Source organism: Rhinoraja longicauda, chromosome 5, assembly GCF_053455715.1.
Source record: "Rhinoraja longicauda isolate Sanriku21f chromosome 5, sRhiLon1.1, whole genome shotgun sequence".
Classification (NCBI taxonomy): Eukaryota; Metazoa; Chordata; class Chondrichthyes; order Rajiformes; family Arhynchobatidae; genus Rhinoraja; species Rhinoraja longicauda.
Genome location: NC_135957.1, coordinates 21,894,596 through 21,911,411, shown reverse-complemented (window position 1 = coordinate 21,911,411; position 16,816 = coordinate 21,894,596). Strand labels below are relative to the sequence as shown.

The 16,816-nt window shown below is 40.4% G+C and overlaps 1 protein-coding gene across 1 annotated transcript in view; it reads right to left on the bottom strand.

The window, feature by feature from the left end:
* The window catches only part of LOC144593890 (uncharacterized), a 57,715-nt gene extending 41,406 nt beyond the window's left edge, over positions 1-16,309 (bottom strand). The window contains exons 1-4 of the mRNA XM_078400016.1: positions 16,234-16,309; positions 6,378-7,334; positions 4,985-5,108; positions 1,199-1,592 (exon numbers count right to left, since the gene is read on the bottom strand). Of these exons, the coding sequence (XP_078256142.1) occupies positions 1,199-1,592; positions 4,985-5,108; positions 6,378-7,334; positions 16,234-16,309 (1,551 nt within the window). The remainder of the gene's footprint in view (positions 1-1,198; positions 1,593-4,984; positions 5,109-6,377; positions 7,335-16,233) is intronic.
* Positions 16,310-16,816: the final 507 nt, after the last annotated feature.

Below are 16,816 nucleotides of genomic sequence, written 5' to 3'. Positions count from 1 at the left end.
CTTTCTATATGATGAGAGCAAATATATTGGAGTAGTTTAAGGACACAATAAGTTAAAATGAAGATGATTTTCACTCCTGCAGTTCATACTTTATGAAGATTTAGAATGTTTGGCAGGGATGTGTAGTTAAAAAATTCGATATTTCTTTGTGATATTAAACCAAGGCCCAATCATTCACTCCATTAGATGTAAAAGATGAACAGGGTGCTACACGAGGTCCTGATTAAAATTCCCCAATCAATATTTCGAAAGCAGATATTTTACATTATTATCATTACACTGCATCTTGCCAACTGCAAATTAGCTGACCCATTTCTTATACTACAACATTGACTCTCCTTCAAAAGCACAATTTCGAAATGCTTTGTGATAACCTGAAAGGGGCTTGAAAGGTTCTATATAAAGGTTGTATATGTACTATATAAAGGTTAGATCAGTACAATGAGGATTTGCAGAGGAAATTCTGTTCTCGCTTAACAATGTGATATGATATAACTAAAACACAAGGCCAAGCAGGAATTGAATTTAATTATGATTTTAAAATTCAAGCATGCAAGCATGTGTTCAATAAGATTAATTAAAAGAAAAAAGTCATACTTTGTAATATTATGATGTTTGTATTAAACCAACAGTTAATGTAAACAGACCGTGATTGTGGTACTCAGCAGATCTGGTGGTATCTGTGGACATTGAAACAGAGCTTTGTTGGGTCAATGATTCTTTTAATCAAACTGGGAAAATGAGAAAATGCACATGTTTAAACTTAGGAAACAGACGGAGAAGGCAAAGTGAACATCTGTGATAGGGTGAAGACACAAAATAGATTACACAAATTGATGACAACGGGGCAAGGGTTTTGTTTCTGGAAGCAGAAAAGTGGAGATAGACACAAAGTGCTGGAGTAACTCAGCTGGACAGGCAACATCTCTGGAGAGAAGGAATGGGTAACTTTTCAGACCGAGACCCTTCCGGGTATTGAAAAATGGTATTGAACTCAATTCCTGGAAGAGATATTCTGAAGAAAGGACATTGACCTAAAATGTTAACTCTTTTTTCCACAGATTCTGCCCAACTTGCTGAATGTTTCAAGCATTCTCTCTTTCTATTTCCTACATGTGACATCTGCAGTGTTTTTTGTTTTTTTGAAAAGTTAACCTACATTAAAAATTATTTATCCGTTGAGTATTGTTCAACTTACAGAAACCATTGTGTCGTTCAGCAGACATCTTGCTATCGATGTGTAACCATTTCCATCAATTGTTTCTTGCTTGCTGATCAGAACAGTGTTGACTTGCTTGCAGTCAATCAGCAAGTTGACCTCTTTTCCACTTACACTAAGTGCTAACTTATGCCATGAACCATCAAAAAGCATATCCACATCAGCAAATGTTTGAAACTTGACGGTGTTAGGTGCAGTTCTGTAGAAAAGGTCCAAAGATCTTGAGATACCAGAAAGACGAATGCCAATTTGCTCTCTTCCATCAATGTCACTGACCTCCCATAAATTCCATACATTTTGTGCAGTCTCTCCCAACATCTTGAATGTAACAATGATTGAATATTCAGGAGGAATTCCACCTGGATGCACAGCTCTAAAGTAAACATTGCTGATATTTAAGAGTATCAAAACAATAACATTGTAACAAAGTGGACATATTCAATGGACATTCATGCAAACATAATTATATAATACATCGTATGATACCTCCAAGATTTATTAAATATATTATAACCTAGAAATAACCTAGAAATAAGTATCTAGCAAGGACCAGTCATTTGAGAGTTAAGGCATTGCAAGACATCTATAAACTGATATTGTTGAACATCAAGCAGACATTATTGTAACTACAGTTTTTCAGCTGGTTGTAACTTCACATTCCATCTCACTCACAGTGCAATTTGAACAGATGAACCAATTTATAATTCATTCATGCCCTGTAGAATAGCTTCGAGTTTCTGGGCACTCACATTTCGGAGGATCTCACGTGGTCCACTAACACCGCTGCGCTGGTCAAGAAGGCGCAGCAACGACTGTTCTACCTGAGAACACTGAAAAAGTCTGGTCTGCCCCAACAGCTGCTGACGACCTTCTACCGCTGCACCATAGAGAGCATCCTAACGCATGGCATCTCTGTGTGGTACCTCAGCTGCATGGAGGCAGAGAGGAGAGCTCTTCAGCAGGTAATCCATAGAGCTCAGAAGACTATCGGAACACAGCTACCAGCCTTGGAGGACATCTACAACACACGATGCCTCAGAAAAGCCACCAGCATTCACAAAGACTCCTCACACCCCTGCAATAGTCTGTTCGAAATTCTACCATCGGGCAGACTCTACAAGGCTTTCTACGCCCGCACCTCCAGACTCAGGAACAGCTTCATCCCCAGGGCCGTAGCTGCTATGAACCGGTCCTGCTGAGCCGGATGGTCACATCGCACAGTGAACCGGCACAGACCTACTTGAACTTTATACTGTTTTAAAACTGTTTCTAATTTTGTTTCACTGGGTTGTATAAATTTATACTGATTAGCTAATTAATTTATTGCATCGTATGGAAGGCGCATTCCCAATCTCGTTGTGCCCCTGTACAATGACAATAAAGATATATTGTATTGTGTTGTAAAAGCACCCACCTCCACCTCCCCCCAAAGGAAAGGCATTGCCTTTATAATCACCTTGCTGCGGTTGCATGCTAACTTTCAACATTTTCATGCAAGGACATCCAAACGCTTCCGTGCTGCGGCATTCATTTAAAATCTATCTTATCAAGCTACCTTTACATTTCAATAACATTATTTCTTGTTATTCTAAACACCAACGAGTTTCAGCCCAGTTTACTTAACCTTGCCTTACATGACAACCCCTTCATCCAGGAATCTATGAAGTGGGTCTTGTTTGCAAATGCCTTCAAAGCAAGTGTATCCCACATTACAGTAAATCCCAAAATGTGCACATTCTTCAGGTGTGATCTCACCAGTGCCTTGAAAACTGTGGCAAGACTTCCTTCATTTCATATTCCATCCTGTTCATTCCTCACGTTATCTCCTATCATGCTTCATCTGCTGAATTTCTGCCCATTTATAACTCTCACAGACTATTAGTGTCTTCCCCACAACTTGCTTTCTTACTTATCCATGTATCATCAGAAAATAGTACTACAGTAAACATTATCCTTTTACTTTGGTCATTAACATTGAAGTTGTAAACAACTGATCCTCGGGCGTTGGTCTGTGTGGTACTACACCAATTACAGCCTCCCAGCATGAAAATGACTCATTCATCCTAACTCTTATCTGTTAATTGCTGTGAACATATTACTGCCAAGGCTCGTGCACTAAGCTTTCATGTGGCACTTCATCAATTTTAATTACAACACATTACAAACACTAGTTCCTCTTTATCTACCCATTTGTTACATCCTCAAAGTCTACTAAATTTGTCAAACACATTTTTTAAATTTTCTTAAACCATGCAGAGTTTTATTTAAACATCCCACGACTACTTCCTTAATAATAAATAAGATCGTCTTCCCAATGGCAAATGTCAAGTTAACTTTAGCTTTCTGTCTATCTCCTTTTTTGAGGAGTGGGGATATATTTGTAGTTTGTTTTTTAATCTACTGGGACTTGTCAGGTTGGCTGTTGCCAAGAACAGTCATAACACCCTGTTTTGAACAAAACTATTAGTCATGCCATTTTCCCAGTTCCCTGGCACTTCCCCTGCACTGGAGGACCAACGGATGATAGCAACCCTCTTGCAATCTGCACTGCCAACTCACCTGTCAACTTTGGATGAATCCTATTAGGACCAGTGAGTACATTTAGGCAGAGCCAGCTTTTCCTCATTCGCATTAATTTGCATCCCAACTATTAACCCTCTAACATTCCTTTGTACTAACATTTTGCCCACATCCTCTTTCTTGGTAATGTCCAATGCAAACTACTCATATAGTATCTGAGAAATGCCTGCTGCTTTTATACATTAATAACCTTCTTTAGATCCATCCAACTGGCCCCCATCTCTCCTTTTGATACCTGCTTACTATAGTGCTTACATGCCTTTAGAAGACGATTCTACATTATTTGACATTCACTTCTCTTGCTCCATTTTGGCTGTTTTCTTTTTCACACCTCTCAGTTTAATATTAGGTTTAGCATCTCAGTCTGATGAAGGGTCTTGACCTGAAACGTCACCTATTCCTATTCTCCAGAGATGCTACAGTTGAGTTACTCCAGCATTTTGTGTCTATCTAGCATAATACTCCTGCATTTTGTGTCTACCTTTAGCATATTTTAACCTAATTCTCATGAGTTATTCAATTAATGTGCCTCATACATCAACTTTTTGTATTTTATTGTAATACCTCGCTCTTTTATCAACTTGATACCTCTGGCTTTGATTCTTATACCTTTCTCTCCAACCTATTTTTTGTTTCCACTTTATCCTAGCTGATCTCTGCTTGTCCCATTTAAGTTAATTTCCTCCAAATAAAGTTCTACTTTAGATTTTTCCCTAACATTATTAATCAAAACTTTATTCTTCCTTTACCCTCTCTCTCACTTTTTTTCCTAATCTGGTGGCATGTAGAATACCCACAGTAGCATGATAACTTTTTTTTCCACTTTTTAACTCTAATCAAATGCATCTGACTTCTTAAGGATATCCAGCATGATAATTTATTTCTCAAGAAAACGACTACACCAGTTCTTTTTTTTACCTTCCGTATTGCTTCTAAACACCTTGCATCCAGGAATATTAAGTACCCAGTCTTGCCGTGAGCCATATTTCAATATTGATTCAATATGGCATTATAATCCTAGAAAACGATTTGAACCTACTCATCAACACACTACACACATTGTGAACTTAGAAAGTTACTTTGCTTTGCTCTCCTGTGAGAAGATTCAGACTCTCAACACACGTTATCCATTAAATGTCACTGGATGTGATTTGAACAAAGGACATAGAGACATTAATTACATACCCTGTTTCCTTTCTCAGATGCACTAACGGGGTAAGACGGAAAGCTGAGCTGAGGGAATGTGATCCTTCCACCTTTGTAACATCTCCTGATGATGGTACTTGGAATTCCTTGAGAAGATCAATTCCTGGATAGTAAATAAACAACACCATTCTTGACCAAAAAAAAGTTTGTGATCGGCAAGATCAAAATATTGTGTTTCTCAACAATATTTTTAGTATTTTTGGTATTTTAGAATAATAATAATTGTAAATATTTTAGTCAAGAAATTTTTAATAACAACATTGATAATTTGTAGGTATAGAATTTAGTTTACTGGCATGCTAATAACTCTCAGCTCAATATATGTGACAGATATGTTGTGTCACAATGGTTTGAGGTGTGCGGCACTTAAGATGCCAATGTTTGGTTGCATCTTGAACATGCTGAAGATGGCATAAATTGCAGTGAACTAACTTAGTAGAAAATTCGGAGTGAAAGTCAAGGCCACGGAGCAGAAAAAAAGGCAAAGTACTGGAGAAACTCAGCGGCTCAGGCAGCTTCTCTGAAGAACATGAATTGGTGACATCCCAATCCAAAACGTTACCTATTCATGTTCTCCAGATTTGCTGTCTGACCCGCTGAGTTACTCTTGCACTTTGTCTTTTTTTGTAAACCAGCATCTGCAGTTCCTTGCTTCCACTGAGGAGGCAACAAATGGGAGAGGAACTTGGATTCCAATTCACTGGGAACTGCAACTAGAAAAAGACTCCAGACAGAAGAAAGTAGCATGGACTTAATATTTCCAAAAAGTTAAACAGAAATAAGGAGAATCAAGGAACAAGCAAATCATTTCCAAACTCATTCCTTGGAGAGTATGAGACAAAATCGCAAGGGTGGTATAGATAGGATGAATGTACACTTTTCCCAATGCTTGGGGAAACAAGAACTTGAGGGAATAGGTTTAAAGTGTGAGGGGAAATTTTAATTTGAGCCCAATGGGCAACTATTTCACACAGAGAGTGGTGTATATGGTATGAGCTGCCAGAGGAAGTGTTTGAGCCAAGTACAATAATTTAATTTAAGGGACATTTGGACAGTTATATGGGGATAGGAAAGGTTTAGAAGAATATGTGTCAAATGCAGGCAAATAGTACTAGCGTAAATGGGCAACTTGGACGGCATGGACAAGTCGGGCCAAAAGTATGCTGCAAGATTATGACTCTCTACCCTCTACCAGACTGACATTGCCCAATGGAATCCCATATCTTCTCTAACACAAACAATTTTGCTGTATTTTTGCTCAGCCATCCACATTTTATTTGAAAATCTTTGCCATAGTTAATTATGAAATATAACAATATATTTAATGCTGAATATTTATCAGGTTTCAATCGACTTTAGTGCTCTGTCATACCTGCAGATTTTACGATTTCTTGAATTGGTGGTTCTTCGAGAGGTTTACTTAATCTTCCTTCATTTTGCCATGAGGTGGCAGTGGTTAGAGACCAGGTAGCTGCAGTCATTAAAACCGATGGAGGTGTATTCACTGCATTTTCTGGAGTGGCCTCTGCTGATCTTATCTTATTCTCTCGAGGTTTCAATGCATTGCTTTTCTGTGATACGCTGGTGGTTTCCTGCACAGAAGCTGCTCTCTGATCGTGAGTGAAAAGATATCTTTCAGATACATTGTTGTGTGAAATCACGTCCGAAGAGCCATGTGTGATGACAAATTCAAAATAAGCAGATGGGATCTTAGTGGGCAGAGAAACATTTGGCAATGGTCCTACTGCTGTGCCAATACTATTTGGAGTGTTAGTGGAGGTACCACTTTCTGCTGAGGTAGACTGGGATAACACTTCTCTATGTGTGAATGTTGGTGGCTCAGTTGGGGTAGATGCAGATAACACTCCACTCTGTGTGACCATGGATGGATTGGTTGAGGTAGATTTGGAGAATATACCGCCATCTGCTCGAGTAGAAGATTTGACTGTTGAACTGTGCCACATTGGCATGTCACTCTTGATAGTAGGAGATGAAACTGTCAAGGTAGCCTGCAGGTTTTCACCAGTGAGAAGTGTGGTGGGTGATGCTGTTGGAGTAGCGAGTGACAAAATGTCATCATCAAACCGAGTATCAAAAGAATCCGTAGAAGCAGGTTGCAATGATATTTGGCTTTCAGTTGAACTAAGAGATGGCTGTGGTGTGGGGATTGTTACAATTTCACTTGCAGTAACGGTAATACCTGGAGCTCTGGAAACAGATTGTAATACAATTTCACTATCCCCCAACAACGAAGACAGATTCCCAGAGGTAGAAAACAATACCTCAGAATGGTCTGCAGAATCTTCATCAGGTAATGATTCACCATGTCCTATGAATAAAGCAAGTTCTTAAACTTAAGCATAATTCAAAGTAGTGAAAATATTCTACCATTATTTAAATGAGACATTGTTTTGGGCCATTTTTCAAATAAAGTAAAAAAATAAAAAAGACACATATTTCAAATAAACTAAAGTATCCTGGAGATTCAAGAGATGCAACGCTAGAATTTTGAGCAATTGGAGGAATCAGCAGGTCAGTCTAAGAATGGTCCTGACCCAAAATGTCATCTGCCCATTTCGTTCCACAGATGCTGCCTGGCCTGCTGAGTTCCTCCAATAGTTTGTATTTTGCTAAAAAGAGACCCTGGAGGATAAACCCTGTTTTGGGGCACGTTCAAGGACTCAGTTCAAGCAATGCCAGCAAAAAGATATAAATCAGCTTAGAAGGGCATCTTCAATATATACTTTGAAACTATAAATTAAAGTATGTAGGTAAATAATATGTAAGATATTTCTCTATTGAGGGTAATCAAAAAATAATGCTGTACATTTTTAGGTTACATTAATATTTAAAACAAGAAAAGATTGCTTGAGACAGAGTATAATGATATAGTCACTAATATGATATTCATAAGTGAAACTGAGGAGTTAATAATCCTCTCATGACATTGGATTAATTACTTGGATTATAGTCAGCTGATTACTGCAAATAACATTTGCAGTCAAATCTTCAATGCACTATATTAAATTTTTTTCATTGATCGACTTTTTTTGAAATTGTCCTGTGACATCAAATGCTAATATTTCTACTGATATCTCACTAAGATTAGCACTAGAAACATAAACTCTACTCTGTATCTTTGTACCAACTGACATTGATCTTGGGTGGTAGTGTAAAAGAGACGATAGAAAGTTGGTAGCGAGTTCTGTATTCTATCCAATGTTCTTTTGAAGTGAAAAATTTTTTTTTTAAAAGGCTGATGATTTATTATTGCTGAATTCTTTTTTAGCCCAAGATAGATTTATATTCAGCTGCTTCAAACACCTCAAATAATTGGCACAAGATATACAGTGAAACAATACTATGACCATATGAATTCACTGTGATCATTGTTTACTTCATTTAATGTGGATAAATACAATGAAAAGTTAAACTAAACCAGCTGTTTGAGGGTCTCAACCCAAAACGTCACCCATTCCTTCTATCGAGAGATGCTGCCTGTCCTGCTGAGTTACTCCAGCATTTTGTGTAAACCAGCTGTATAATGGACAAGTGACCTGATGCCAGTCCTTTTTGTATCTACACAAAAATTACATTTTACCCAAGTTACCCTTTTGTTGAAAAGGGTGTTCAGTGAATTCAATCTTTGACAATCTTGTCTAACCTAATCAAATTATTTAACTAATTTAAATGAAGTAGCTGTAGAGGAGCCCAAAGCTCTTCCTCACTAATGGGAAATTCTACTGCTATTCAGTAATACTCCCCTTTTGGTAACAATAAGTGGCAAAACCATTATTTACAGCACATCATCTGTACTGTTATTTGATTTTGTTAATACATTACAAAGGAGATTTATGGTTTTCAATCTAGAACATTGGATTTATAAAAGTATCTTTTCACACGCACAATTACTCAAACAGCCCCAATTGAGAAGTTAGAACCTTTACTGTTTTGCTATTTCATATCTATTTAACTTCAAATAGTCCCTTGAGCCTTGAGGCCTGAAAGTAATTTGTTCACCTTAATATGGCCTGTATAGTGTATGTGATGAATTTCGCAAGTAGTTCATGACTTTAGGAATTGCTATCCTCATTATAAGTCTTTTAAACTGCTTCTTGAGCTCAAACTACAAGCATAGAATTGTGAGCAAAAATATCTGGCAATGGTAAGCTGAAAACACCAAGGCATAAAACAGGGTTGTAGGTCCCTGCCAAATTCCTAGCATACTTGTTAGATAACCACCATGTTTCAACTCATTGTTGTACCTAATAACCCAGAGAAGTTTTGCTAGCTCGAAGTTCAAATGGAAATGCCATAATTATATCTCTTCCTCCATTTAAAAAGCATTCCTGGCCTTTACAACATGACTAATACATGCACAGCCGTATAATGGAGACTAATATTGTCTCCATTATATAGAAATGTATAAGTGGAGGGTCACAAAATTCAATCCATCTGACTGGATAGTTAGCAGCTTAAATCCAGTAGAGGAGTGAGATTTAAAAACCCAAGGAGATAATTTTGACATGTGTAGTCGGTAGCATCAGATTAGTCACCCCTTGGGTATCTGCTCTTATGTCCATTTCTTTTGACTTTATCAGAAACACAAATTGGGAAAGATGTTCATATCACCCATTTTTAACCCTCTGGTTCTTAATCTCATGTAATTAACTTCTTCGTTCTTACATTAGATAAACGTATAAAAATGAGATCGTAAATAAAGCAAGGAAACTGGAAGACGATGTGTGTTTGGACACCTAAAATTTGGCCCCAATTGGTCTCCATTCCATAAACATTTGTTTTAATGGGCCATGGCGAATGGAGCCGCAAACATACTTGGTGGAGTAGTTATTTTTCAATATTTCTTGATTTACAGGATTTGAGTGTCATTGACAAGACCTCATTTAGTGCCCTTGAGAAGGTGAAGGTGAGTTGCCTCTTTGGACTACTGCAGTCTCTCTCTCTATTCTTTACTCAGTTTTTGGGAGGTTCATGAGAAAAGATTATAATATATATCCAAATCAGGATCACTCGAGGAGAATTTACAAGTTCTGGTTGAGTACAGATGAGGAAGTACTCTTCTAATCTGGAGACTTGTCCATTTATTTTATGATGCAATGTCAAGGTCAGTTATGTTGCAGTGGCAAGGCAGTAGGACCAGAACAGGGCAGTTGATTGGGAAGATAATGTTTGCTGAAAATAACTGATACTGGAAATAATACTCTTCTTGTACATTATTATCTTAAAACATTGTAGTTGTTTCACAACAGTTCTTGATTGCAATGGCAATAATTCAATACTGGAAATGATTCAATTTTCATAGTGAACTCGTATATGTATTGAACTTGTGTGTATATATGGTTATACATTTAAAACAAAAGTTGTAAAAAGAAACAAAATTCACAATTTGTGTATGCTTGCGGTGCTGTTCTAGGGTTTATATGTTATGGTTTCAAATTAGAAGCTGGCACTGCTTTCTCACTGAAACTGTAGCCACCTCCAAACTATTTTACAGCCTTCACTTACTCTTCACTTACTCTTTATGAAAGTGATTAGTAAAGAGGGAGAAGATTGAACTTTTTTTTATTATCAAAAATTGTACTCAATTATTTAAAAACAATATTTACTATACAATAAAACAAAACATAACCCACCACCAGAATACAATACAAATAAATATACCAAAAGAAACTATTATACAATTATATTACAATCCCCATCCAGGATGCATCCAATCCCCCGCGGTGCACAGCGGTCCTGGAAATCCTCCAGGGTGCCCGTGGACAGCGCATAGTCCCTCTCCAACACCACCCGGGCACGGACGTAACCCCGGAAAAGGAGTAGGCAGCTGGCTCGGGCAGAGCCCTCTTCTGCCTGGCACTGTGAGTCGCCGATGGCCAGCTTGGCCAGGCCCAGGAGCAACCCAACCAGGACATCTTTGGCCCTACCCTCTCCCCTATGCACAGGGTGTCCAAAGACGAGGATGGTGGGTGAAAAATGCAGCCAAAAGGCAAGGAGCAGCCCCTTTAGATATTGAAACAGGGTCTGCAACCTCACACACTCCATGTACACGTGGTACAGACTCTTCCAGCCCGCAAAAGTGGCAGGCGGCTGGCGAGACTGTGAACCACGAGAGGAACAGGTTGCAGGGGACTACTCGGTGCAATACCCTCCACCCCAGGCCCCCGATGGATAGGGGCAGAATCCCTGCGTAGAGGGACCCCCACCAGGGGGGCCCCCTCGCGACCAGAAAGCAACACCGACCGCCACTTAGTGTCCGGACGGTGGACCAGGGCGAGGAAGTGCAGGGTGTGGAGGAGGAGCCCGTACAGGACACGGCTCCCTGCATCTCAGAGGGAGATGAAGGGTGTTGAGGAAATGCAGCTCATGTTGTGTGGGACCGGCTCCCGGGAAGGATTACGGCACCTGGGTCCGACGAGTACCTCCGGCTGAGTGGGGGTTTGCTCAGCCGCAAGTACTCCACACGTTTGAGCCCCCCCAACACCCGGTGAGGCGGGACAAGGGCCGGCTGCCTCCACCAGCCGGAGTGAGGGCCCGGTCGACAGCAACCAGGTTCCAGACTCTCAGCAAGTCCCGGTAGAAGCCGGGCATCCCCAGCAGGATGGCCCGGCTGACGCCCACCATTGGGATCCGCGTACCTCCTTGATGGCAGCGGCCCCGAATGCACACCAGCTGCTGAGCCGTCGAGCTGCCGCTGCTGCTGATCCGTCGAGCTGACGCTCTAGTTGAGCCGTCGAGTTGGGGAGACAGGAGGGGGAGGGGGGAGTGCCGGAGAGCCCCTAAGAGTGGAGGGGGATGTGGGGAGGAGTGGGGATAAGGGGGGGTTGAGGGGGATGGAGTGGGGGAGGGGGGGAAAAGGGGGGATAGACAATAGGTGCAGGAGGAGGCCATTCGGCCCTTCGAGCCAGCACCGCCATTCAATGTGATCATGGCTGATCATTCTCAATCAGTACCCCATTCCTGCCTTCTCCCCATACCCCCTGACTCCGCTATCCTTAAGAGCTCTATCCAGCTCTCTCTTGAATGCATTCAGAGAATTGGCCTCCACTGCCTTCTGAGGCAGAGAATTCCACAGATTCACAACTCTCTGACTGAAAAAGTTTTTCCTCATCTCAGTTCTAAATGGCCTACCTCTTATTCTTAAACTGTGGCCCCTTGTTCTGGACTCCCCCAACATTGGGAACATGTTTCCTGCCTCTAACGTGTCCAACCCCTTAATAATCTTACACGTTTCGATAAGATCTCCTCTCATTCTTCTAAATTCCAGTGTGTACAAGCCTAGTCGCTCCAGTCTTTGGATGGAGTGGGCGAGGGGGGGGGGGGGGGTGGGGGAGGGGTGCTACACCAATACACCAACGTTTGGGCCCAACAGGTCCTCCCTGTTCTAGTTAGTTTTAGAATTAAAAAGGCACAAGACAAGCAGCCTACTATTCCAAGATCTGTTACATTTAAAAAAACTTTTTTTTAGCAATGACACCCCAAGTAATTTGAAGAATCCTTGCCATTTTATTCTGCAATGTGAAAACATAGTTTAAATGTTTGTTTCAGAGTTTTTCTTAGCACCTACATTTACAACTGCTCTGTGGGCCTGTGTGTATGCATGTAGAACATCCATATGCAGAGCAGACATGTCCACACATGCAGGAGCCAAGCAGTGAAATGTGGCTGGATCCTAAAATACTTTTGGATCATTCACAGCACTGCAAATGTGCCCATAGAACCTGCTAAAAAAGTAAATCATTAATTGATTAATCATCAATAGAGTATACCTGTCAGTATACATTTTATTCAGAATAGAGTGAGAAAGATTTCTTGCCTGTCTATGGAAGCACATGTATAGATAATTTAAAGTTTATATAGATCTGAAACAGATCTGTAGCATTAAAGCCAAGTAAGTTCTTAAATCACTGTTGCACCATAGTGGTGTCTATGAGTACGAAATGGGAAATGTTTAATCATAATTTGGGAAAGGCTTGGCTAAGGAATAGTTTAATTTGGTTACAAGCAGTGCTTACGAGAAGAGATAATTGCTGTAATTTACTACTGCCGTTTCATTATCCATCTTATCAATTCCTGGTGGTTCAAGATTTATTTAATTTGACGAGGAAATGTAAGATTATTTTATGTAATGGACAAGCTATTTTTATCTTTGAAATAGTGGGCCCAGTTTTGGCTTTGTTGGGTAGGGCTGCTGTTGGAAAATTCAGAGATGTGTTTTCCTCCGGCTCTGCCAATCTTAACAGCAGTTCCTGATCAACATTTTTTTTGTGTCAGTTTCCTGGCCACAGCCGGCTTGATTGAGAGGCCAGATCACAGCGGGGGAGTGGAGAAAAAAAGGGAGCTTCCAGAGGGAGGAAAGGAAGAGTTAGTTGTAAAGGTGGGAGATTTTGTTGAGAACGGGAAGGGAAAGAGGAAGGGGAAGTGGACAGTGAGGAGGAGGGAAGCTAGAAAGGTTTGCAGCTCTTCAACTGCGAATAAGATTGGGGGGCACTAGAAAGGGGGTAGGGATGTGGGGGGGGGGGGGTGGGGGTGGATGGTAAAACATGGAGGAGTTTAGAAGGGTTGATGGGGAATAGTGAAGATCAAAGTAATGGGAGGGATGGCGAAGCTCAGGAATCTACCTTGCTAGGGTGCCATGTAAAACAGTGGCCAATTTTGAGGAACATGCCCTCATTGCAATAGTTAAATAACCAAACTTTTTAATGAGCGAGTACAGCTCAAACAAGGTTAGACCATTGCGAACAAGAAGGTGTCTAACCAGCTCCCCCCTGACTTGGCATGACCATTCCAGAGACCCAGTTTTAAAATTCCAGGGATCAGCATTGATCAGAACATTAACTGGGCCAGCCACAAAATATTTTGGTGACTAAAGGGCTGTGACATGTTAATAACCTGATTTCCCTAAAACCTTCCCATCATATATAAAGCAGAGGTCAAGAGAATACTCTAGTAGGCTGGATGAGTACAGCCTCCCAATGACTTGAGCATTGGCACATTTTGTGTCAAAGCAGTTCACTTATTCCATTTATCAACCTTATCATTTGCTTTTTCCACTACCAGCACACCATGCCTGCAGAGTATGGCTTCTGAAAATACACTGGTTCGGCACCAAGGCTTTTCTGACAGCTTCCCAAAATTGCAATCTTCATATGGGTGAGCAGTAAATGCATGGGAATCTTACAACTTGCAAATTATTCTCAAGAGTGATCCTGATTGGATATATATTGTTGTAATGGTCCTACTGCATTGCCATTGCAACATTAACCAACCTTGACATTGCATCATAAAATAAATGGATAAGTCTGCAGAAGAGAAGAGTACTTCCTCAATTGTATTTTTGTTGGGTGTAATTCCTGCTGAATCTGACAATGCAAATGGTTCAACAATCATTTTCTGATTGCACTGGGTTCTCTTCCATTCACCAACTTTGTCTCCATCTATAAACTAAATGACAATCTATAAACTATGACAATAAACTAAACTCTAAACTCCAAATCTAGACATTGTCCGTACAGTAGCATTCACAAGATATGATGTAACATGAGTGGTAAATGATGAATACTTTATTCCACATACTATTTCTTTTAAAATCATTCTGCGGAAAGATGAAAAGGCACATTGAGCTGATGCAAGGCAGCTTGCGTTTTTGGCTCTGTGCTGCTAAGGTGGTGTTATTAGAGGAGCCAGGACTGAAGGTAAAGCCAATTTAATTTTGCCAAGCTATACCAGCTGATCTGTGCTAGCTGAAGAGCAACAGTTGCTTTTCCAGCTTGGAGTTGCCATTATTTACACGCTCTGAACATCGGAATAAAGCAGAAGCCATTCTTGATTGAAATAAAGTTGTTGATTTGGGTCAATGGGCTATTTTCAGAAGTGAAACAGATTATCATCTGGTTATTATTGTATTGCAGTTTGTTGGAAAACACTCTATGCAAATTGTTCGTCATGTTTTCTACAATACAACATTAACCTTACTTCAAAGCTGTTGAATGGCTGAGGCATCTCTGAAATTATAAAAGCCCCTATATATTCTTCGTTCCATACTAATGTTGCTGCTGGCAGCTTATGAAATCAGATCTAGCTCAAGCCTCTGCTGCATGATATCCATGGTGGACATCGTTCATAATTTATTAATTTTATGCATGCATTCAACATATTAAAATCAATCAGGCTTTGAAGTAATTCAGAAAGGAAGCACTTGGCTGAAAAAGATGACACAATTTATAAAACAAGCATGCATTGAAGTATTCTCAGCAGATCATTTCCTCTGTTCATCACTTCTGGGCAATGCAATCAAGCTATATTTCATTGAGGGTTAAATCAAATGATGTTACATTTGGCCTGGAACCAGTTTAAAAGGTCAAATTAAAATACTATTTATTAATATTCACTGTTACTTCCACATTTTGAACAACAGAATAATTGATTTAATTTTTACAACACACTAATACTCATGTAAACTAATGCTCGTAGTACCAAACATTTGGCCTGGACTAACCACACAGAACCTACGGCCAAGAAAGCACACCCAAGCACACCCTGCTTCCTCAGAAGAATAATGAAGTGCATCATGTCTCCAAAGACTGTTATCATCTTGTACAGACGCACCGTAAAAAGTATTTTATTGGGTTGCATCACAGCTTGGTTTGGCAACAGCTCTACCCAAGACCACAAGAAACTGCAGACAATTGTCATTGTCGCCCAGTCCATTACACAAACCAGCTAGCCCCCTATCAATTCTACCTACACCTCATGCTGCCTAGGGGAAACAATGAAAATAATCAGGGACCATCCCTTTCTCTCCTCTCCCATCAGGCAAAAGATACAAAAGCTTGAAAGCATGTACTTCCATGCTTTCGGGAGCATGCTTCCCGAAACAGCTACTTCCCTACTGTTATCAGTCTACTAAATGGTCCTCTCATAAGATAAGGGTGTGGGCCTGAACTCCCAATATAGCTCATTGCAGCCCTTGCATTTTTTTGTTATCTGCACTTTCTCTGTAGCTATAATGCTATAACGCTGTAACACAATATTCTGCACAGTGTTATTTTTCTCCTTGCACTACCTGTTGTAGTTGTGAATGGCTTGATTGTACTCATGTACCGTATGATATGACTGGATAGCCCACAAACAAAGATTTTCTCTGTATCTTGGTATATGTGACAATAGTAAACCAATACCAATAGTAATAGTTAATATATACTAACCTTCAATTGAAGTCATACCTTTACATCTTGAGATAAGGAAAATGAGGAGCAGAATACTTGAATATAAGACTTTCATTGTTGGTTTTATTGGACTCGTGCATCTGCAGGTAAATAACAAACTAATATTTTAAATAGTCTTTATTGTGCATAGACATTTAACAAATGGAATCATTAACTATTTAGTCTGTCAGTTACTTGAAGTAACAAATTTATCCAAACAGACTGAATGAAGATTTTAGGAAATACTAGACCAAGTGGACCCGTTGGGTCCATTCCTCGTACAGGGGGAACAGGGAAGGGGAGAGGGTGTGACTGTGTGAGCCCTGGACCCAAAGCCTCAACTGTATTGGTGTAGCACCCCCAATTCCCCCCCCCCACTCAATACCCCTTATCCCCCCTCCTCCCCCCACTGACCCACTCCATCCCCCTTCCCCACCCCCACTTGCCCCTCTCCTGCCCCCACTGCCCTGCCTCCACCCCATTCCCCCTCCCCACCCCTATTCCCCCCTCACCCCCACTCGGCTCCACCTCCCTCCCCACCCCCCACCCCCACTCTCCCCTCCTCCCCACCCCCTTCCCCCCA